At 36.0% G+C, this 24996-nt stretch overlaps 1 protein-coding gene across 5 annotated transcripts in view; it reads right to left on the bottom strand.

Moving 5' to 3' along the window:
• ZDHHC14 (zinc finger DHHC-type palmitoyltransferase 14) overlaps positions 1–24996 on the bottom strand; it is a 94465-nt gene that overhangs the window by 20586 nt on the left and 48883 nt on the right. For 2 of the 5 annotated variants that reach the window (XM_064413410.1, XM_064413408.1), the window contains exons 2-4: positions 20398–20558; positions 11415–11573; positions 428–565 (exon numbers count right to left, since the gene is read on the bottom strand). In XM_064413410.1, coding sequence (XP_064269480.1) covers positions 428–565; positions 11415–11573; positions 20398–20558 — 458 coding nt within the window. Of the gene's footprint in view, positions 1–427; positions 566–11414; positions 11574–20385; positions 20559–24996 lie in introns of all 5 variants that reach the window. The other 3 variants (XM_064413409.1, XM_064413406.1, XM_064413411.1) reach the window with 2 other exon arrangements.

The following is a 24996-nucleotide window of genomic DNA, read 5'->3' as shown; positions in this document are numbered from 1 at the left end:
GAAACTACAAAAAGTATAGCTCCAATCTATTTTCTAGTAATTTACCTCTTTGTCTGGATGGCAAGTGACCCATGCTTACAGTAAAAAAGCACACAAAAGTTCTTTAGGTAAATTATACTACCTGTACACTTAAACATACAGTATATATGATGCTCTTCCAATTAATCATCCATAAAAGGACAAAAAAAATATCAAAACCAAAAAAATTAAGACTGCATTAAGGTAAAGCCAGTGCCAGGCCAATGACTACTATGAGCAGTGCCTACTATAGACCAGAATGGGACTCACTGGGGATTGTGAAGCTTCAGAGAAAAGGCAAATAAACAAACAAATAAATAAATAAATAAACCCTGAATGATCAAAATATTAACTTAAAAAACTCAAGCAAATGGCTACATACGTAATCTGATTTCACCAGCATACTTACGAAGGATGACGTGGGTGATAACGAATGCAAATATAAAGACTGTCAGAAAGGACAGAGATAAAATAAACATATAAAAAAATCTGTAGTTTCTTTTCCCCACACAGTTGCCTACCCAGGGACAGTGGTGATCAAACCGTTCTGAAATGAGAGGCAGAAGAAAAAAAAATGGAAAACAATTAATAAAATGCTGTTTATTCAAAAAAATGCTCTCTGAACACTATATTAAAACTCATGATTAATCTGGCATTTGCAAAGTAGCCACAGAGAAGTTCTTATTTAGAAAGGAACAAAAAACAGAAAAAAAAAAAAGGAGTACTTGAATGAAACCTTACAGTTTTTAAAGAAATCAAAGCATGGCTGAGGTGAGTTCCTGTTAAACTAGCAGCCTTATAGTGACAAACTGTGCAGTCAGACCAGCAAGCATGTATTTATCCACTGTCACATGGAGCATTAGCAACTCAGTTGTATTTGATTTTTTTCAAAACAAGGTGGTTTTTTTTCCTTCAGTGCATCTTCTACTCAAAATTGGAATTTCCAAGGTTCTTTCCTTTACATCTGTCATGATCACACCTCTGACTTATGCCTACTATCGTATCATCCATCCATTTGCAGCATGAAATATTTACACCTTCCCACTTCCTTTTATTGCTTCGTTCAAGATATTCTTCATTCTAGAGCACTTATTTTTCCACTTGGAGTTGACGCTGTCATACAAGATCATTGAAAATCGCAGAATCATTCACATCAAACATTTTTAAATGTTAAAATTTAAATACATCATATAAAACCTGGTAATCTGCATGCTCTGTTCCCCTTTGCACTATAGGCTCTGTCTCCTTTTGTAAGCAAAACCCTTACTCCTTATTTCCCTGAGAGAACTTGTCCATGAGATAGGAAAAGGCCAGGGTGGATCAGAAACAAGTGTCTAAACAAGGGGCATTAAAATAATTTTTCAACATGGGGGGAATGCCTCAGTGCTGGAAAGTAGCAGAGGGGAATGGCTTACTCTGCTTCTCCCCAGACAGCCTGCATCCACCCTCCACATCCCAATATGTTGGGCAATGAAACAGAGCTATTGCCAGGAAACAAACTTGCATTTCCTAACTTTACTTTGGAGAGATTACACTGACAGAATTTTAAGGTTCTTTTAATCAAATCCAAAACCCTAAGACAGATGCATTCATGCTGACTCTTTCTTTCACTCTCTGATCCTTGTCCAAATCCTGGTTTGTTTTCTGTGATTTTCATGCCTCCACTGACGTACTATCAAACTATTTGTAATTCCACAGGAAAGGCAAGCTATAAATCCAAAGTCCTTTGAGTGCTGTGTTAGAAAGGCACATCTGACCAAGCACACCAGCTTATTTTACTTGTGGATTTATGTTAAAGGCCTATATTAGAGGTTTTTCCTGAAGGATGTATTTAGTATTATCTTCATTTTCAAAACGTCAAAACAACATGCACAACAGATTTCTGAGTCTATGAGACTTTCAGGGGCTTTTGTAAAAATGGTTTTGCGTGACAGCTGTTTGGACCACATGTTTCTGCCATAAATCTGTTTCAAATTCCAACAAGGCTACTCAAGGTGAAGTTATTGAACTTTCTTAGGATAAGGCTTCATAATACTGTGATTGAGGGAGTACTGCTAAGAATACCAAGAACTAAATACTCTGGGTAGGTGATACTACCTTTTCTCAGTGCATTACAGTTGTATTCCCAAAATAAATTGATATTGCATTTTAAAAGTGCTTGTCTTTAAATCTGTGTTTCTGAATGAACCCTCATATTCTGATAAACACTCTACTTCATTTAAATTCATTCATACATACAACTCATAAGCAAACACACCACAAAGAAACACAGCTACAGAGCCATTTTAAAAAACAGAATCATAGGGTATTTTTGTAACCTACTGCTAAAAAAATGCATTATGTGTCTTGGAAGATGGATTCTGTATACATAAATTCATTCTCCTCTATGCTGACACAGTAGGGAAATGAATTATAAAACAGAGAGAGACATAAAGCTGTTCCTAGCCACGAAATAACATTTAGATACATGCAGACATCTGTTTGATGGATAAATGCAGACAAAAACCACGCACATACACACAACCCCTCCATCTATAAACTCATGCTCCTATACATGCACACATTCCTTACTGAGGACTGACTCTGTGCTTTTAACCTATTTGTCCTCTTGAATTTCCATCTTCAAGCTTTCCTGGTGAACTGAAAAGCTCTGCTTTCTCAGTAAATACTTTACTAATTACTCTGAAGTTAAGTAATTACCTAAGATATTTACAAAGGAGGAATGGACCAAAAAGGCTGGATACAAAAACCAGTAGGACAGTATTAAACTGGAATCAACTCTAATGAAAAAAGAGTCATATTAAAAGGTTTACATGAATCTTATGATAAATAAATTTGGTCTCTTTTTTCTCAGTCAGAAAATAGAACGACATGTGACATGTGCCACAAAACAGTATATTAAAAGGCAAGACATTCACTCAGCAGAATATAAATATGTAAACGCAATTTAAAGATAACAGCCTTAAAGCTTGTGAGCTGCTCTGCTTAGTTATTAATGCAGGAGAAAATTGCCAACCCTAGCAAAATGAAGAGGCAAATGCTAAGCAGAAACTTCTAATGATGTTAAGAAATATAAAATCTATTAAATCTGGAGCTGTTCCTTCTTTCTTAGAAAAACACATGACCTAGTAAGCATTAATGAAGAAGTAACACAGTGTCTTAAGGTTCACCTCCAGCATTCCAGATGCCTGACAAGTGAACAACCAATGATTTTGTAAAGGAATCTCTGACATCTCCACTTGGACAATGTTGGCAGCAAAATTAAGACAACTTGACTGAGAAATGAAAAACTACTGATGCTGAGAAAAACTGGAATTCCAGCCCTCATGAACTTCAAATGCAGAGCAAATAGAAGTGCAACTTCTTGTGAACAACAGACTGCTAAGAGGTCACGAATGCAGTTCTAGATAGTTAACATACTACTGTATTCAAACAAACATTTGTGGCAAGGTCAATGTAAAAACATTTGAGGCAAACAGACAATTAAAACATTGGTACCAACTCTTGTTAATGTAAGCATGTAAGAACTGGTAATGAGGGATGAAAAAAGCTGAAGTGCTCTGTGGATAGAAACATTATGATATATCATCCTCCTACACTCCAGTGCAAACAAAAGGAGCAAGATATTTGCCTTCTTGATGTTACAGCTGTATCTTGTATCTACCTAATCAAGAACCAGTGATGTGATCGATGGCCCAGTTTCTACCATTTCAGCAGTTCTGTGAAGTCTTTTGCCAGTGTGTTCATGGTTCTCCATTCTTAGGCCAAGCCTGGTGCTCATTTTACCCAGCAGGGAGAAGTCTGACAGAGTCAGATGAACCTAAAACGGAGGCTTTCTTTTGCCTATCTCCTCAGATCACCTCATCAGACAAACACCAAAGTGGGTCCAAGTGAAGCACTGAGAACACTGCCAGAGAAGGAATGAAATAACACCTTCAGAAGCAGCTACGTGTTAATTCAGCCTAGCTGTGACACCAACCTTACTACAGGTTAGCACTTATCACAACTGCAGGAGAAATCCAGTTTTGATTAATTTTTCAGGGTCTGAGATCAAAACCTGAAGCAAATTAAAAACGACTGAAAATGTGTGAAGAGTTTATAAGGTAAAGCATCAATGAAAAGAGGAGATGAGTAAATGGAGACTATAAATGCTGCCGTACAAGTCACAGAAAACCAAAGAGGTAAGAAATTTCAGGAACTGTCAGGAACAGTAACGAAGAGTATTTCATTACTTTTTCCCAAGTGATCAGCATCTTTGAATTTAAATAATAATTTCTGAGGATAGACAGAACCCCCATAACTAAATCCAAAGGATGAGGCTTCACAAGATAACAGCCAATCCAAAACCATAGCAGTGAAAGAGATGGTCAAATGCTGCCTTTCCTGCCACTTCATCCCATTTTCTTCTTCCTAAGCTGATGATGAATCAAGTCAGTTCCCTGGACCAGCAGGAAAGAAAAAAAAAAGAATTATTTTGCTCACTGATGAGTGGGAAAAATTGACTTACCAATGCCTGTGTTACCAAATGGTCTGTGAACAGGCATAAACAAGAGAATCATGGAAATAAGGAAGAAAGAAATAAAGAGGAGGACATTCAAATCCCTTTGGAAGCAGCAAGCTGTCAGCAGGACTCAGTGTTCTCATTAACACTCACCCAAGTGGTCTGATTAACACTCACCTAATAATCTATGCTAACTGGATGACAGAAAAACACTATACTTCATACATTCTCCATTTTTTACCTTCCCTGAAACATTTCTATTGAAACTTGCATAAGAAACATTAACTGTTGGATATCTCAGATAAAAACAAAACTGAGAACATTTCCCATTTTATTAAGCAATGGTTTTACACATGCAGCGTTTCCTTCAGGAGCCACACCAAAGCATGCTCCTTGCTGCTCAGAACCAAAGAGTCAAATCTCTACTTTTCCACAGCACAGCATGTAGACTCCTAAATACTTAAATGTTCTGCTTCCATTTTTCATTCACTACGCTCCAGGAAACCATGCACAAAATGACCCAAATGCTTTTCTTCCCTTTTCAAAACATTTAATGAAAGCCTAATAATTTACAAAGAATGCAAAAGGATTTTAAAATGGAACATTTTTAGGCCAGCTTGTCCCTTCAGTTTGCAGTCTTTATTAACTGTTTCCTTTTTTCTTTGCTCAACTGGATCACTGCACACCAGCACATTTTCTAAAGCTCAATGTGAAGGTAGGACTCAAAGACAAGATGTCGACAGGTGCAAAAATATCTAGGTCATGTTACTAGGAGATTCCAGTGAGCAAAAGTTAGAATTCACTCAGTAATTTTTCAACCCTGTGCAAGTAAAACATTGTAGGATAAAGGCAGAAATCTAAGGTATTCCCTGGATGTTACCATCTTTATTTAAAACGTGCAAATATGTATCCCATGATTGGAAAGAGTCAAGAGCCCACCATGCAAATCCTGCATCAGTAAGAAGTCACATGACAGCTCAACCATCTGGGGCATGATTACTCAAAATTACTTTTGATAGGAGCAGTAGTACAACACAGGACTACAATGTCCATTGTCAAGGACTCACACTGAGTAATTATGTAGAGAGACTGACACATCTGCATGTATTTATAATGGTGACAATTAAAGCTTTTTGAAGGACTATGATGTCATGATATGATCACATCTATTCAGGCTTCTTGACTTGATATTTTGTACAACAAGTAGTACTTTCAGAATTTGACTGCTCTTGAAATGTTTAAGAAAACAAATGAGGTTATTAGAAGTCTATATGAGAAACATGTTTTAATACAAAGAGTATTTATTTTCTTCTAAGATACAGCAGTCCAATCCCAACTGCTGAAAGTGATGCACACAGGCAGAAAGGAAAATATAACCATTAAGTCCTTTACAGTCAGTTCAAAATATCTGATAATTTAACATAACAAAGAAATTTATATTCAATAATCATAGCATATTTATAAAAACTATCCTTAGCTGTGATGTTCAATTTGACTGACTGAAATCATCACTCCCAAGGAAATTATTTTCTTAAATAATATTTATTTTTACAATAATATTTTAAAAAACCACCCCCACTGATAGGATTTGCCATCAGCTGGCAACAGCAATCAAATACTTGGATCAATTTAACTTACACACCATCCACTTCCCTGACAATACCTTTGCTGTTACTTTTGTGGAATGAAATCTGAGTAGAAATTTAAATGAAAAAAGCAGTGAATAACAAAAGATCAATTGCAAGTTACATTTATAGGCATGCTGATGTTATTTTAGAACATCTGTTATGGACAATGCACAATGGATCCTTTAAATCACCAAGCTTCAGCACTTTCATACACTGATTCCAAATCAAAACACCCCATGAAAACCAAACAGAAAGAAAGCATCTTCTGGCCTCATGTTAACATTTGGGAAACACTCACCAAAAGTTTACTTCAAATTACATTCTGGACTAATCTCTACAAGGTGATGCAAATTGAAAAAACTGAAACAGTAATGTAACACTGGGAAAGATGGACCTCTATTAATGAAAAAAGTTAATAATGTGCATGGGTATCTACAACAAAAAGTCAATCAGAAAAATAAACACAAGAGCTAATTAACATGTGTTTCACTTTCATGACTGTTTAAACTGTTCCAGACAGCTATGTTATTTGGGTGGGGTTTTAAGAAAATAAGTTGCAAGGACAACTTTTTGCATGCTAATCAACTTTAATACTAGCAGACTATTGCTATTCACAAAAAGAAAATAAACATGCTTAATTTTCAAAATAAAAATAGCAATTGATTTATTAGGAAAACATCCAGCCGTTGCCCTAGGATAGCTCATAGTAATTAAACTGTATTGTCACATAGATCACTTCACTGCACCCTCCAATAATAAATATTGACTAATTAACAAACTCCTCTGACTGCATGCACATTAATAGTGATATTTTCAAAGGCAGCAGCAGAGCAGCAGCAGTTTGGAATGGCTGCTCTTTGAGAGGTACAAAGAGTGCACAGTGAAGGACCTCACTCCTTAACAATCTCTCTTTACAGACCCATTTGAGTACATACACCCTGGCAGACCCACACAAGTGCCTGACACATGCCCAACTGTGGAGGAAAGGATTTTAAAACTCCAAATTTGTCACTAGAGGAAGCATAGTATTCTTACCAAGTAACAGCATCCATAAAGTTTATGGATTAATTTTTTCTCTTTTCTATAGGAAAGCGCATTTTTTACACACTTCCACTGCTGTCTTTTAATGGAGTTGGGTTTTTTAACCATTCTGCAAATTGTTACTGCACTGTAAATATGTATTTATTTTCTTACATTCCTAATGTTTTTAACTAATAATTTCTCTCTTTAATTTTTACTCTGACACCTTGAGGTTTACAACATCATTTACACAGTCAGATGTTCTGATCATCTCTGCATTTTTTCATACGCAGACCAATGCATAAGCCACAACCTCTCTTAAGTAACCTATAATACGATTTTCTTTCTTAAAGAGACTGACATATTTTGCAGTCCATTGGCTTAGGATTTAGAAACCCTGACGCACATGCCATGCTCCCTGAATTTCCAAAGTACACCTAATTTCACAAATGGCACAATCATAAATAACACATCACTTCTGAGAGTGCTCATGTGTACTCCATTTGGCAGCTTCTTGTTCTTCCTTTTGGGGCACCCAAACAAAAAGAGTCCAAATGATTTCTCACCTGTAAAAACTGGGAAAAATACATAAGAGACGAAAGAAAAAGAAAAGCAACCAAATTTGTGCTTTTAACTCAGCAAAAGAGTAATTTCAAGACAACTGGAGCTAAGGTTTAACAGGTTCAAAATGAAGTGAAAATTGTACTCTATTCACTGCAGGAAATGTAAGGAAGGAAATAAGCAAAGGCCATGAAAAGGAAGTGAAGGCAAGAAAGGAAATAATAAGGTAATGAAGAAAGAGTGCTACAGCATAGAATTTAAACCAAGCAGACCAAAGTCCTGACATACACATTGCTCATAAAGTACTACAAAGTCCTGAGAAATTGTTCTCAGAAACATTGTCTGTGTCAGAAAAGTCAAATTGTTACAATGCCACCTCTCAGCCTGTTTTTGAAGTAATTGGCATTCTTCAGCCAGGAAGATGGGGGTATCTGGAGTAACTACTGAGAAAAGCTTGTCCCCAGAACAAACTGGTAATTCTCACTATCTTACACTGTCTGTGTTACATGTGTTTTGGAAATTATTCCCCATATTGTTTAGATATAGCTACCTGCTTCTTGTTCAGCTTTCATCATAGAAGTCAAATTAAACAAAACAAAAATTATTTATTAAAACCAAACAAAACAAAAGGATATTACACAGTCCATGTTCCAATGACCAAAAATAAATTAAAAAGCCACCATTAGGTCATTCCAGCAGCAAGTCCAACCACTGCCTTCTTTCTAGCATTACATAGTGCCATCAAAAGCTCTTGTCAAGATACAACAATAAGTACCTTGAGCTCAGATTTTATGTCTGGTTTGGTTACTTTTATTCTAAAGTCTTTATCTCTTGTTTTCAGATGCATATTATGTTTAACTCATTTGTAATTCTTGAGCAACATAATGGTACACAAAACCCTTGAAGGGCTAACTTCCAACTGACATTCAGAGAGGTAGTAAAGAAAGCAAATCAGGAACACCCCCAAGGTATGTGCTTCAGGGAACACTTATTCAACCAAATTTTTTAAGGTATTACATAAATGGAACAAACGACATTTGTATGAAATAGAGATTTTTCTGGACACTACTAGGAAAATACTGTAGATTAAAGGAGTCTGAAGTATTACCATGGCTAGAACTCAAATTATCTCTTTTCTTCTTTTTTTTTCTTATTTTAATCTATTTGTTGTTATTTTTATCTACAAATACTACAGAGATATTTATAAAAAACTGATGAAACAAAAATCAAACAATGTCAAACAACGTCAAACAACAGATATGCTTACTAAACAATTAGATAGAAATAAAAAAGAGTAAGTTTTTGTATGTACTTACATATTTAAAATGTTGCAATAGATTCCTTACAGAATAAAAAAAATTAATAGAAAACTCAGAGTGAAAGAACCTCTCTTTCACACTACATTGATTTGCCAAGTATCATAAGACACCTTTAGGTAAAAGTAGCACACTGTTTTTTCTGAGCAGTGCTGGTTTGAGGACAGACCCCATTCCTGTACCACAGAGTCTCTGCAGCTGGTTTGTAACTGCAGCAAAATCTTTGGAAACTATGTGGTAAAAAGGAATGCATGGTCATACTGGTAGTGAGCTGCTTAAATATGTTATATTTAAATAGTATAAGTTACTTAAATATCCATATGCATGTGAAGTAGAACTACTTGTGCATAGGTTTAGTTAAATCAGTAAGGAACTAACAAATAGTGGCACAAGAATACTCATTGCTTTTAAAAGATTTATTCAGAAACTAAATAAAAGCATCATCATATAGACAATACTAACTTAGAAGTGGTGGCAAACTGTATAACACACTCTGATTAAGTATCCACTCTCAGTTTGTTACATTTCCACAGACACACGAGCCATCCAATTTTCTTGACACCTATTTTTAATAAAAAATTAGTTGCAGGTAATTGTAGATATCACTTTTTGCATTCAGTACATCCAAATATTTATATGACAAACACCTGTATCTAATCAGGAAACAAAGCTACTACACAGTGCACCCTGAAAAAGTCAATTTACTCTAATTCCTACTATAAACACTGAGGAGAAAAACCACAGCAAATTAATTACTTTAAAACTAGTAATTCCAAATTTTAAAATGTGCAAGAGGAAATTACAATGATCACACCTGTCTTATGAGCAGACATTTCAGCTATATAAGTCATTTGCTCACTCTTTTCTGATAAATATTCATAATAATTCACATTTGTTTTTTCATCACAGACTGTATATGATCAGAAGACTGTATAAGTTGTTTCCCTGCCATCACTAATTTTATGTTTTACAGAATAGATTTTCAAGATGTGGTATGAAAAGGACACAGATTACAGAACAACCTATTGGAAAATCCTTTATACCAGTGCATTAAAAAAACACACCATTATTTTAAAATAAGCTTCAGGTTGTACAGGTGAATTGGTTCTTATTTTTGCTCTCTTGGTAAAGATATCAGCTTTTCAACTTTTATTTATCACACTGGTCAACAACTGTATTTACATACTATCCAGTTTGCTGAGCAGCATCACAACACCGTAGTCTTAAAATTACACATTTGCTAAAATATTTTTCTGCACAATGTAACAACTGCAAATTAGAAACATCCCTACTTGCTCAATAAAAGCAAGCTCAATAGCTTTTGCAACACTTACAAAATTTTAACACATCAGAAAAATTTATTTACTGAAGGAACCATCTACAGATACCAATCAATTCTATAGGGCCAAAAGGCTAATAAGCTTTTCCCTCTGATGTAAGTGCACTCCCTAAATGAGTATCATCTAAACATAAAACTCCAATTCTTCCAATGACTGCTTTGTATCTAAAAATATCACTGCTGAATGCTGCAATTACTTTTCTCAGCTGGAGACATCTTTCTACATTATTTTCTTGAATGCATAAGATCCAGACTCAACAGTGTGCTAATCAACTGCACTGAACTGCAAATGTGATCTAATTAACTGGAAACCACTCAGATTTGATTGGTAGGGGTTTTTTGGTTTACTTTTAAATCTAAGCATATCTTAATCACCTTGTCTGACCTCCATGGAAAACAGTAATGAAAAAGGACAAGATATTCAGAGAGAAAAAAAACCAACCCCATAATTATGAGATATGCTTAGGCCCTGACAACATGTACTTACTCTCAAAATAGCATGTTTGCCCAGTAATTTCTAATGGATTCTGACATAAGTACATCTAGTCATAAAACTGCTCAATGGCAAGAATCACCTACAGTGTGTATTTTGGTCATACAGCCCTAAACATTTGAACCGTGCCTTACAGTTAGTTAGTGATGGACTGGAGAAGCAGCTCCTTGCCCTCAATTTAGTTTGGTGAAAAAAACAATTCTGAGACTCCCAAAAAGCTTGGAAAGGTCATGGGACATTATATGTGGGCTTATTCGAGTTGGGTGTGTTCTTTATCATTAGGGCAGGTTAGGAAAGATGTATGCATCAGAAAATCATCTCCCTTCTTGGACTAGCAACATCTGCTAGGCCAAGTCTCCTTCTCTGCCTCCTCTAAAATTCTTAACATTTAACAGATCTTGTAGGAAAGGAAGATGAACAGAGCAAGTCACCTCATGACTAATCTTGTCACTGTTTTTTTCCTGTTGCCTATGAAAAGTATTCATTACAATATATAAGCTACTAAACTGAACATATGCCATATCTCTTTTTTACTCACCTACGCAGTTATCACAAAGGCTGCAATGTGAGGCACGAGGTGGGCGGAAAATCTTGCAAGTAAAACAATATTTTAGTTTCACTGTCTGTCCATTGATGATCACTTCTTTTGTTCTGGGAGGGGGACGATATCCTCCTGAACTGCAGCCATTTGCTATATCTAAGCAGGAAAATACAAGACATGAAATGTTGCATGTGAGCTATGATGTATGCACAAAACTGTCCTTAATGGCAATCTATAGCAAAATTCAAATTCATATTTGCACATTTAAAATAAACAAATTTCCCCTTCTAATTCTCGAGTAATAAGCAGCAAAGAGACATTTCATTGTAAATAGCATCCAAAGCCAATTAATGTGAATCAAAGAAACCATCCAAACCCAATTCTCAAATGCTGACAATGACCTTGATCCCAAAATTCTTAGTTTCATACCCCCAACAGTCCTTAGATAACATATTAAAGACAATGATAACTACTTGCGCACAACAGCAAAACTTGGAAGTTACCTTTAGACTATTCCTAATTTTTTCAGAATTCCTGTAATAACAAAACATCTCCCTAGAAATGCTGCAGAAATTCTACAGCCTAGAAGGGAATCTGCACATTTACTTAAACAACAGTATCTCTGTCATCTGAGCCTGCTGAATGATGAGATCTCTGCATGCTGTGATACAACAGAGCACACTCACCAAAGTATCTTACAGCTTTTGCTGTTTAGAAGTTTGAACGCCCAACTCCCAGTGTTACTTCTACACACCTTGAAGTTTGTCTGTGGCACAAAACTGGTTTCCAACTACCTTGTTTGATACAAGTAGTAGAGTTTTGGGTTTTATTTCTAAGCTTCCTTTTGTTTTATTTTAGGATATTATCAGTAATTTTTCCAGGATCTAAAGGAGTGATTAGGCTAATAAAGTTCAATTTTGCCCAAGCTGAGCTTTACTCTGAAACTTCAACATGTAGAAGTGGTGCCTTTTTCTAGGTTTATCTGTTCTTCTGTAATCACAATCAAGTCAAACCACAGAAGTGGAAAAGGAACCCCTAAATTTATAACACTTGGAAAACAGATCAGCTAAGACAACAGGGAAGTAAAATAAAATATTTTTCCAATATATGAATGAAAATATATTTCAAAGTCACAGTCAAGTCACTGCAATAACTGTGTCTTAAGTTGTCCCACTTTCACGTGGGGCTTGTTACTAAAAAAACTATTACTTTATTTGAGCTCAAATTGTTAGAAATATCACCCACAATTTTGATTTCTGTCAATTACACAGCCTACAAATGATGTATTTTCCGAAAGGTCAACAAGAAAGTCTCCCACCTAGCAAGGCATTCAAACTGGCAACAGCACAGCTGTGCTAGCAAAGGTGCAATTATACAACTTGCTGATTTGGCAGCAAATCCAACTTAAGGAGTTCTCATCTGCAAAGTGCTCACCCATAAATATGATCCATAAATATGCATCAATAAATAAAAGTCTTTGTCGGACACTACTGTAAACTTGACCATTAAAACAACCAGACTTCAGAAAACACTAATGGAGAAGAGGATTAAATGAAGGGAGCAATAGCTGAGATGGATGGAATCTGGGTATGAAGCTCCTAAGCATCCATTATGAGAACAAAGTGGTGAATACTAAAAAAGAGCAGCATACAAAGAGCCTCCTACAGCCTGATGAGGTAAAGACATTCACTTGTGTTGGATATAAAGCAACTCCTGAAATGTGCTTGTGATGCTTGGCCAGGTCCTACAACCTGCATGTGGAAACACAGATTGTTGTATGGTTCCCACAACTAGCAGTTATACTGATTTTGACCTCAAGACCAAAACTACTTGACAAATATTTCTGAGTAAGTAATGCTACCAGTGTATTTCAGAGTATAAGCTGAAAATATGTTCTTTGGAAGATGCAGCATAACTCTGCTTATAGTATTTAATGCTTTAGAGAGACATGGACATTACCTAAATCCAGAAGATAGGGAAGAATTTCTTCTAATTCATTTTATATTAAGAAAGTTTCTGGTGACATTATAACGAATTGGTTTGTGATAATCACAGTCCTAGAAATCTCTGGGCATTACAAAACACAATGTTAAATCCATTTCTGACCATATTTTGGGCAAGATAAGACTTAAACTGTGAACATAAATATAGGTCATTAGCCCTAATTTTTTTTTTTTAGTGAATAATTTTTTTAAATTGAATTATTTAACAAATGCTGGCATGGCACATTCATCATACTTTCATTTCAAATACTTTCATTTGATACTCAAATTTAGGGGCATAATTATAAAAAAATACTACTAAAGCCTGAATTTCATCTAGGTGTAGCTTTGTATGCTAGAAATACTGATACTAATATTTCAGATTTTTTTCTTTTACAAAATCTTATTATTCTTGAGTATGTACATAATAATTGAAAGAAAATTACTTAAACCAGACAAGGAGAATTGTTTAGAGGGAAAATGCTCTTTTTCCTAGATAAACATTTATTTTGTAAAAGGCACATTGACTAAAGCCAGTATTTCCCCTCCCTTTCAGCACCACAATTATTTTAAATGGGCTGTGGCAGAATCTCAAATGCAACTTCTGTCTTCTTTGGTGGAGAAGTGAGACTAGTGTCCAGCCCATTTTATTTACAACACAAATCTTCTAAGAGGACTTCCTCCCAAACATTTGCAGGGAAGTTCACAGAGACAGTAAATCCTAGCTCTCCGAGGCAAATTCATCTTGAAATCCAAGGGTGAAAGCTCATGCAAATGAAATCAATGTAAACAGTCTTGCTGATTTTCCAAGGACTGAGAATTTTTCTCAAAATCCTAAATTGCATAATCAAACCTGAATGTTCCAGTCTTTCTGTTTACTAACATCTTTTTCCTGGAAACAAGCTGCAGAGGAAGGTCAAATGTGCTTGGATTTAATACAATTCATCTAACCTAAATGTGCTAAACATGTCCTGGTCTCACTGTGAATTTTCAGACTGTAGTTTGCCTTCAATTCAACTGCTCATACTTGGGGTCTAACACAGTTAAATCTTCAATGTATGAGGTCTCTTTGAGGAACAGAAAGATTAACCTTTATGGAATCACCTTCCCCACATAAACTGTGTTTGATCACTAGTACATTTCACTCATCCAACCTATTACCGATGTAGTAATGCAAGATCTTTCACAAAGAGGATAAAATTTACCCAATGATGGGATTGCATCCATCCTCCCTGTTCTGACACATTTTGTAACTTCTCTGGCAGGGTTAACTGTTCATGCACTAGATGGGGCTCCAGCGTTTTTATTACTATAATTACAAAACACCCATGCAAGCAGTTCATGACCTTGCAGGACTGAGAGACCTGAACTGCTCCAAGAAAGATACTCCAAGTATTTAATGGAGATACAGCACAACCTAGCAACCTTCTAATGGGACAACAAACTTCGCTTAGATTTCTCAATTTATTATGCTACAAACAAATAAGCAGTGCTGACGAAAGACAGAAGCTGCAAGTTTGCATACATATCACCAGGACTCTCCTGCTCAATTAAGAGTTGGATTTTTTGGCCACTGTTCCTAAGAACTTGAGACAAACAGCCTCTAGAAGGCAGTTCTACATTGTCTCTATACAAGCTTCATAACCATAGCATGCAATGTTTGTTGACAACTTTAAAAGGACACAATTTCAATCTTCAAACAATATTAAACGAGAAGTCAGCAAACTGAAATAATTCTAATGTTTCCTGAGGACTAAATGAAAAGGTAATGAAAAGAATCTTTATGTATAACCCATAACATCTGAAAAACAACAGAAAAAATTCTAACCAAAACAAAACAAAGCCAACTAACAATGAAAATCTCTAAGAAATGTCTTCCTATGTGTTTAGCTGTTCAAATTTAAGGTATCTGTTTAACAACAGTGGGCTACAAGACAAAAGAGTAATTTATTTCTTGGAGGGAAGAGAACTTAAATAAAATGCTCTTGTTTCCAGACAGTAATCTCAGGGACAAACAATACTGGGAACGTGGTTTAGACTGAAACCAGCAGCTGCTAACTGCATTCTTCACATAGTTTTTAATCTGATAGCCATCAAGAGATACCAAACACATATTGCTCCTGAATTTAAGGACTTGCTGCCTTATTCTTTTCTTAAAAGTAGAGTTTCATGGTCTTCTTGAAGCCTAAAACTTCGTGTGAATGGTATGCTCGTTCCCAGAAAGAAATATAATCTTTAGTGATTTTTTGAGGGAAAGAAGTATTGACAGGAAGAGCTTTCTAAGACTTACCTGACACACCAAGTAATTTCACTATATTTATTTTAAGAATGCTGTTTAAGGGTGCAGTATCAGGTACAACTACAAGCCTAGGAAGCTGATATCCCACCTTTGTAAAGAAAGCAAAACGTGATAACCACAAATGGTATGTATTTGTTCAGGCCATAGCCAGTTCTATTAAATGCCTGTGCTGTGGCACGGATTTAATTTTATAAGGCTATAATGAAATCCAATTGTGCATTTCAAAACAAAAGAAAGACAGGCAAAGAATTCTGAAGGAGTCTCAAATGTGGTCTTGAGCATAAATTAGACAGCCAATTTGCAGAGACAGTGTGCCGGTGTAGCTCATACATTGAGTTCAGGGCTTGGAAAACACAAAAGCAAGCAAGCAGAAGCTGTCCTGTGAACTGGCCTGGGCTAATTGTACGGATTAAATGAGGAAGATACCTGTAACTTATGACAGCCTGAAGAAAAATCCAAAGCATTTTAAGGCTGAAGGAATAAACTGCCATAAGCATATTTTCAATTATCTGCATCACCTATCCAACGCAAACAAGATTGATACTGTGGAAGAATTGTTAAACTTGTATACATCAACTGGACAAATGCCTTACAAAACCCATTCTCCTAGACTGGGTTATCCTTCTAAGCCTTCATTTTCAGAAGATTACAGTTTTTCCACTTCAAGTGACTTAACTCCAAGAAAGACATGTAACTTGTAGCAAAGAGGCTACAAAATAAGGCTGCTCTTAGTATTTGTGTTTCCATAAAAGAAAAAGCCCCACTCAAGATAATATTTTTATTGTGATTGCAGAAGCCATGCTTATATGCTTCATGACAATAATGTAATTACAGCTAGGGTACCCCTGGAAAAATTACTTTTCAATTTTAATGGAAGTTATAATTGAAGTAGAAATACTACATCAGTACATTTAATGTTGCATTTAAAGAAAAAAAAATCCTGCTGCAGTTCAGAGAAATTATAGCACTTTCATAGTAAATAAAGTTTCCCTCAGTGATTTTACATTATATAAGCCTCATATCTAGTTGCTTTTGTTCAATTACATTATATGAAAACCCCAGAAAAATAGAGTATTTTAAGACTTTTGCCTCTCCTCTCTCTTAGGCCAAATGCATGTATGGATTAAATATTCTTACAGGTCCTGTTTTCCAATCTTGTCTGTTTAGCTGCCTTTCTCTTGAGTTTTTACATGTATTGTAGAAAACCAGATAGTGAACTGAGCCCTCATCACCACTGGTTATCCCAGAATGTCCCTTCTTCTGGTTCATGTAACCACTCTTCCTCTAACAAAAACGATTTCTCCTTTTTGTCATATCACAGTGCTAACCCAATCTGTTTGGAAATAACACTCACGTCTCCTCTTCTTGCACCATTCACCACTTAGACCCCTTTCCATTAGTATTTGATTTCCACTTGTATTCATGCATTTTGCGGTTTTTCCCTAACGTTGCTCAAACTATTTAAAATACATTAAAAAAAAAATCAAACCCAGTGATTGCATATTTCTCCATCTCAGCACCAACTTCAGAGTTAAGCAGATTCCTCATGAGCCCACAATCAGTCTCTGAAAGGTCCTATTTGAGCACTTAGCATTTGCTGCTAGAATGTCTTTTTGAAAAAATACCTACTGACTTTGTGGCAATTTAATCTAGAACTTCTTTCCAGAACTTATATAGAAAGAATCATATGCAGCACACCATCAAGAGCTTAATTAGAGTGAAAAATTAAGCACATCTTCTGCTTTCCCACCAAGACAGTTACTCTTCCAATGAAGGATATCAGATTGGTTACACTTGATTTTCTCTTGAAATTCTTTGTTGCTTTGTTTTGAGACTTAAACAGCCACAAGCCCCAACCCTTTGACAGTCCAAATTCTAATAATTTGATCATGTAGCATGTCTTTCCAGACAGACTTCTATTAAAGCAGAACACTAGATAAACCAATAAAGATACAGGATAGTAGATAACAGACTTTTAAACTACAACTGCTTTCTTTCTTCTCTTTCTATCAGCTATCAAGAAGCATACAAGTTATCTTCTGAGATCAAAGCGGTGTTGAATCCTACAGATTGTCCTCTGCTATTTCTCATTTTCCAATTACACAGCATGCCTTCAGCTTTTCTTTGTTCCCCTGACCTCTAATAGAACCTGTCCTGTTGTCTTCTACTGCTCCTTGCTGATTGTAACTGACTTTATTCTCCTTTTGCCTTTCCCAATACACTTGCGCCATCTTTTTACACTGATCTTTAAGAACTATCTCCACTTCTGACAACAGTGAATTTTTGACTACAATCAAATACAGTCCAAATGGCCTCTTATCACACTTCCTAACTTCCTCTATATGAGGACAGCTTGATGATCTGCATGAAATACAGTATTTTTTAATATTAGAAGTTCCTTTTGTTTTTTTGACTTCTTTTTTTCACTTATTTTCACTTTTTGTTTACCTATGAACACAGCAAATTCTCAAGAAATAACTGCTTTCCATTCCTGTACACAGTGGGGGAGAAATAGCAGCATCACATCTCTGTTAGTCCCCCATTCTTCACCTGAAAAAGGCTGTTAGCCTAGGTAGAAACGTTTTTTGCCTCTTAATATGAGCAACCTGTTCCCAGAAAGTCACCTGAAAGGACAAAGTACTGTCAGCTTCTTTAGAAGGTCTTCTTTTGAGAACCATTCTTCCTAATCAGCTCATCCTATTCTATGCTTTCTGATGTAAAAAAATAAAGTTTGATACATTTCAAGAGAACTTCAAAATATCATTCTTAAATCACAATTCCTTATCTTGGGACACAACTGTTTCTCAGAGCATCTGTAATAATTTCTGGTAGACTGCTTCCAAAAAGACCAGTAGGGCAGGGTAAAACTCAAGTATCTAAGAACGATTTTAATAAAGTAAAAGCTACAGATAGGAGAGGATACATTAATATATTTTAGCAAAGAAACTATTCGGTAAAGGCATTATTTTTAGTTATCTGAAGAACTTCCTTGTCTAAAATAAATTACTGCTAACATTGCACCCCATTTTTAGAAGACACCTCAAGTGGAAAGGTACAGCAAGTTATAAGGCAATCCAGCCTGCACGATAGTTTTGGAAAATCTAGTTTTCAACTGCAGGAGCCATTCAGCTTTTCCTGCTGCACAGATACCACTCCACTAGGATACCTTTCACAGGCACATGAAAAAACCATACTGTAACAGCACAAAAATGTTTCTTTCCACTTTCATTGTTGAATCCAGAATCACAATTTTAGGGCAGAGTGATTTCTTATAGCTACCTAGCTTGTTCCTCTATTACACTTGCCAAAAGCCCTCATGCTTGGAACTCCACATTTGCTGCCACTGTAATTCCTTGCTTCAATATTCCACTGGCCCTTCTTGGAAGAGTACTGCTTTTGCTACTGCTGAAGAAAAGACAATGGCTTTGGTCAGCTCAGCAGCCTCAACCTGTGAACAAGTATATAGTACCATTTAAAAAGAATTATAATTTGTAAACACAAGTTCTGAACTTGCTGCACACAGGAACATCTTGATTGTCCCCTCTAGTATATTCAATTTGTATTTTTAGTTTTGTATTTCGCCAAAACTCTGACATATGACAACATAAAATTCTTGTTGTGAGCTGCTTATTTGAAATAATTTATTTCCTGACATAGATCAATGTTTCTGTGAACACAGGGCAAATAAGCAATTCCTTGAACAGGAACCTGTACTGGTATACTGTACTAAAGGTGGTACCTTATTCTAAGTAAAGAATTCCTTGAAGGAGATCAGTAAAAGTAAACCATAACACTGGTTACAAAAAGGTGCTAAATGAATGCTTAATTATATTTTTCCACATTTTTATGCACTTCTGAAATTCAGATAAATAGGAAACATTTTAATACTTCTATCATAAAAAGCCTAGGACTGCACTATGGTATTAAACATCAAGGATACTGCATGTCTCTAGACCTGTTACCTGTCTTCTCAATCACATGAGTGAGCATTTCTCTGAAACTGCATTAAAAAAATGAGACTTCTACTGACTATCACATCAAAGCAGATTTAGTAGCATTTAGTAAGGTTGTAAGCACACAAACCCACTATTTATGAAGCAGCTCTGCAAACTTATCCTGCGTTCTCTTATCCAGGTGGCACACTTAGCTATTCAGCATATTTGTACCTGTAGAAGTCCCACTTACAGAATTTAGTTAACAGTGCTCTTGCTAAGCAAGTATGGTTAAAATCTAGCTCTATACTTTAATCATGCTAGCTTTACTAAAAAAAAGTAACATTTTTACTGCATATTAACAGAAAAACTTATCTGACTCTTTTGCAGCATAAATAACAATTAAATTCAGTTAAATTCAGAGAATACACTGTTTTAAAAATGCACAATCTTTTGCAATATCAGCTTTCTTGTCAAAAACACTTAAAATATATTCTCTAATGTATCAGAGAGAGATTTCTACCAGACTTGAGAAGTATTTACAGTAATAACTATCACTGTAAAATGCCAGGGTTTTGTTTAGTTTCTTGGTAAAGAACTGATCATCTTTCCACAGGAATCACTGCAACATCAGACATTACAGGTCCAGAACAATCCCTGCGGCAAGGCAGGAGTGACTCCTCCCAGGAGCAGAGCAGCACACTGCCTTCACACAGCACATGCACCCTCGGGAGGAGAGCGAGGAGACAACAGACCTTCGGTGTTACCTATTTGTCTCTCTAGATCTGCTGCCTCGTCTGGTGTTGCGCGGGGGAGGACACCAGGGTCACTGAAACTAGTACGCAGCAGGGTCCCCATCACGAAAAAGAAAAGAATCCCACCAATTGCAGGTATAGCAGGTGTAATCTTCTCTGACAAATACGGGCAACTGGAAAAAGAAAAAGAGTCAACAATCAACAACAAATAATGCAACTTGCTCTCAAAAACTCTTTGCCTCTATAAATGCATATGAAGAATTCACTTTCTTCTCTTGATGCATTACTTGCTTTGGAATGTTTATTGAAGCTGAAATTTCTGTTTATGTCTTCTGCAATTTTTCATAACATGTTCAATATAATAAAGGCACAAGTAGCGTAATAATGACCTCACTATATGCAATACTCATTTACATAAGAAGATAAAATATTTTTATCAGAGCATTATAAGCTTATGTATTTCTTCACCTGCTGCCCCATTACATAAAAGTAAATTGGGCAGACAGAGGAAAGGGAAAATAACATTAAGAAGCCCATAACATGAAGAAATAAGCCACACTGAAATACATAATTAAGTCTATAAAATGGATTTATCATCCACCAGAAAGTTGGTGCTCAACAACATGAAATGCATTCTTTCAACAGTCTTGGTGTATATCAATATTTTAACATCTCTACTGATTTTCGTTCTTAACCCATTTCTTGTAATGTAGTAAATTTGTTTATTCATTTACAAAGTAAGAATACAAGTAACAGTTCAACAAACCTGGGAGCAAACAATCCAGGGGCATGTCTATGTCAACATCAACAGCCCATGACCAGGGCAAAAATGGCTCTATGTTTACCAGATTTACAATACACATGCAGAGTTTAAGGCTGGATTAAGCAAATTTAAGCAAATTTTCCCCTATGCTTCACATATAATTAAATCAAAATGGACAGAAACACTGGAATTCAACCAATACACAAAATAAGTATCTCTACAGCTCTGCAAAAAGAAGCGATATGAACACTTGGATATTACAGAAGCACTGCAGCACCATCTTAGAAAACACACAGGCTGAAGACTCTCTTCATAGCTCTTATATTAAGCAGGTGTGGGTAGAATACCAAGATGGCTTCATGTACTTCTTATGCCTGTGCAAGAAGTCATAAAATAAGCCTAAAAACAGAAGTCAAAAATCAACAAGTCTAGGCCTTAGGGCTTCATCTAACGTTTCTAGGTATTGATCAAGTTTAATTAACATTATCTTTCCTATTTCTGCTGACTGCCTTAAATGATGATTCAGACGTGCAAGCTTTGGCACTGCAAGTCAGTTAACCTCAGTGGAATGTTAACTCTAAGCAAGTGATGACAATGTCAGCTCCACTGTCCATCACTTCTGTAACAGGATGGGGAGAGAATGGAAACACTTTTCAGACCAGCTGCCATGTACAGAGCATTTATCTCCCCGCATAACCCTATTAAAAATACGTGGCTGCTTCACCAAACCTAGAGGGTTTCATGGATGCAGTGAGTCCATATGCATTACACGGTGTACACCATAACAAGTGGAAATCATCTCTCCCTACATTAATGCAATACCAGAGGTACCACAAGTTACGAAAGATTAAAAAGACACCTGGGTATTAAAAATGGTGAGGCCCAAGAGACACTGGGCTTTCACATAACAGACTGCTGAAATGCTAGGAAACATCCTTCAAATGTATGCTTTAATGAAAATCTTCAAAGACCCAGATTTATGATATCAGTGCTAGCTAAAGGAAGCAACAGCAAGATGTAAGCCTTGGTAGCTATAAGCCTTGCTCCTCTCATGTCAGGAGAAGCCAGTCAGAATGAACAGCCAAAGAGAAGCTTTCACATTGCATCAATGTCCTACTGCTCAATTTATTTCTCGCCACAAAGGACTACTGAAATCAAAACCACTGTAATGTGCTCAGAGAAGAGTACAAATAGGCTGCAAGAACATATTTTTAAAAGGATTAGAGGGAATGTGTACATTAATGAACACTAAATATAGCACAGTTCTCTCACTCTTCTATTGCATTATTCATTACACATAGCCAAGAAATTGCAATTGTGCTGAAGTCTGTTGACCAAACAAGAGCTGTATGTGTGTGAAAGGTAGCATGAGATAATCTCAGGGTAGCACAGTAGGCACAGTACAATTTCAACACTCGCCAACACAAAACCTGCAATGGCATTACATACACAAATTCTCACTGATACTCACAAGATGGAAACTAAGGGCCATCATGAGTCTAACATGTTTCCTTTTAACAGTAATTTCAAATGAAATTGATAGAAAGAAAAAATTGATGTACTGAAATACTAATAAAGCCCAACATTGCTGAAAAGTGATGTTTTCAGTATAGTAAAAAAGCATGGAAAAATCTGCCTCTGTCTTGCTGAACCAAGTCCACCTGCAGTGAAAAAATCCCTGCCCTCAAAGCCCTGTATAATCTTCACAACAAGCAGGTGTGAGGTAATCTGCTCCGCCTAAAGTCACTTTCAAGGTTTAATAACATGTATTTTACCACCTTTGAATTGAAATTAATTCAGCAATAATGCAGAACAGACTGAAGATGGCATCTTTGGGAATAATAACCAAGTAATATTCCACCAATTAAAAAATTATTTCAAGCTGAGAAACCAGTTTCTTACAGCAGCTCCTTACAGAGATTCAGACAGTAAGTCTGGGCAGGATCATTTAATACAATCTGATTTATGTACAGACCATATAATATTACATGGGCTTGCAGAGAGCTCAACGACAACTCTCCTTTAAAAATATCCAATTAACTTTTGAAATACTTGTGAGATAAATCTAAAAAAACTAAACCAAAAAAAACCCCAGCAGATACCATTCCACCTTTTTTCTTCACATTTGTTTAAAAAAAGAGGAAAAAAAATCTTACTTCTCCTGAGTTATCAAAAAATCTATTAAATGTGCCTTCAAATTAAAAACATGGATCTCAGCTGAAAATTGTGAAAAAATCTGTAGAAATACACTTGCATGCTTATTTAACAAATGTATTTGTACTGTTACATTAAGTCATTATTATTTCAAACACTTCTAGTGTTACTACTTTTAGAATTGTCAAATACTAAACAGAGAAACAGATTATCCCTCATGTTTGCTCAGTTTCCTTAATTAATTTAATTGAGGATGCATCCCTTCAGGCAGCAACTTCCCTCAGATATTACAAGAATTATCTTTTTTGAAGGGTATTTTCAGTGGTTTTTTTTTAAAAGCAAACACTAGTGGGTATTTCCTGACAGCAAATTTCAGAATTCTCCCTGCAGAGGGAATCCCTGTGCAGAGACCTGTCCTCCGCCAGTAACACTTTGATAAACAGCACAGAGCTCCAGGACAGATGTCTGTCCTACTGCAGAGCAAGCAGTGACAAACCTTTTCCAAGGGGCACTTGGTGACGATTAGATGTGAACTGACATCCTCAGTTTACATCTCAGACAGGGGAAAACAGTTGCTTTAAATCAGCATCTGTAAGGACAGCAAGCATTGACTAGGTCTATCCCAGAAAACACATTTTTAGAAAATATTACTAGACCACAGGCCCTATTAGAAACTGTTACTGTGAAAATAGCTTTTTCAAATAAGAGTGTTGGATCCACATACAGAAAACTGTAACATAACTTGGAGTTTCGAATTAATTGATAAATTTGATACTTTTAGCCCTGCTTTTTGCTTGGCTTCTCAGCTGCTTTTTTGAAGTATCGTGTGAGAGTCTGCATGAGTGTAGGAGGGAAATAAAATGTGGTGGAAGACTAGTCTGTCACAGCTCGATAAAAATAAAAACACCCTGGCACAGAAGAGATAATTATCAAGCATCACCCCTGTGAACAAAGGATGCAGGGGAAGTACAAAAGCAACTCTTACCACCCAGCAGCCCTCGTAACTGTGTAACCGTACTCCCTGTGGCTACTGAGATCAGCAGAAAAATACATCTAGAAACTGTGCTGAGAAGCACAGTCAGAGTCCTACAACTTTCAAGCATTGTCATTAGAAAAGAGGAGGAAAGAAAAGAAGTCTCCTGAAGGCTTTTCCTGGAAAGAGGATGACTTTCCTGAAAGGTTCACTGACAGTTATTCACTGATGGGGACACTCAGTAAATGACAAATCTATCCAGTAGAGGTATCTGAAGAGGGGCTGAGCCTGTATTTAAGAAGAAAACAAAAAAAAAAACAAAAACCCAAGGCTTTATACACTGAAGATTTAAATTCATATTTTCTCAGTTGGCATGCAGAAAACAATAAAAGTACAAATTTAATGTGAAGATGAAACAGCTATCACACTTAATTACACTAATTTTAAAAAAAGCCCTACAAGCTTGGCTTGCAAGACTGTTAAGAGAATACTCTATGTCAAGATGTTCATCAATATAAAACTATTTGTAGCAGTTATAAAATATATGTACTCTAGGAAAAATATAAATATAGTTGTGCGATGTAACATAAAGAAATAAAATTGTTTCTTTTCCTACATCATCTTCATTTCTATTTCCTCATGTACTGCCTGTTTAATATACCAGTGGTTATTGGCATGCAGGTGATATCCAGCAGAAGGCACAAGGCTGGCACTGGCCACC

Source organism: Passer domesticus, chromosome 3, assembly GCF_036417665.1.
Source record: "Passer domesticus isolate bPasDom1 chromosome 3, bPasDom1.hap1, whole genome shotgun sequence".
NCBI classification, from domain to species: Eukaryota; Metazoa; Chordata; class Aves; order Passeriformes; family Passeridae; genus Passer; species Passer domesticus.
The sequence above is the reverse complement of the archived record's forward strand: the minus strand, read 5'-3'. Positions and strand labels throughout refer to the sequence as shown.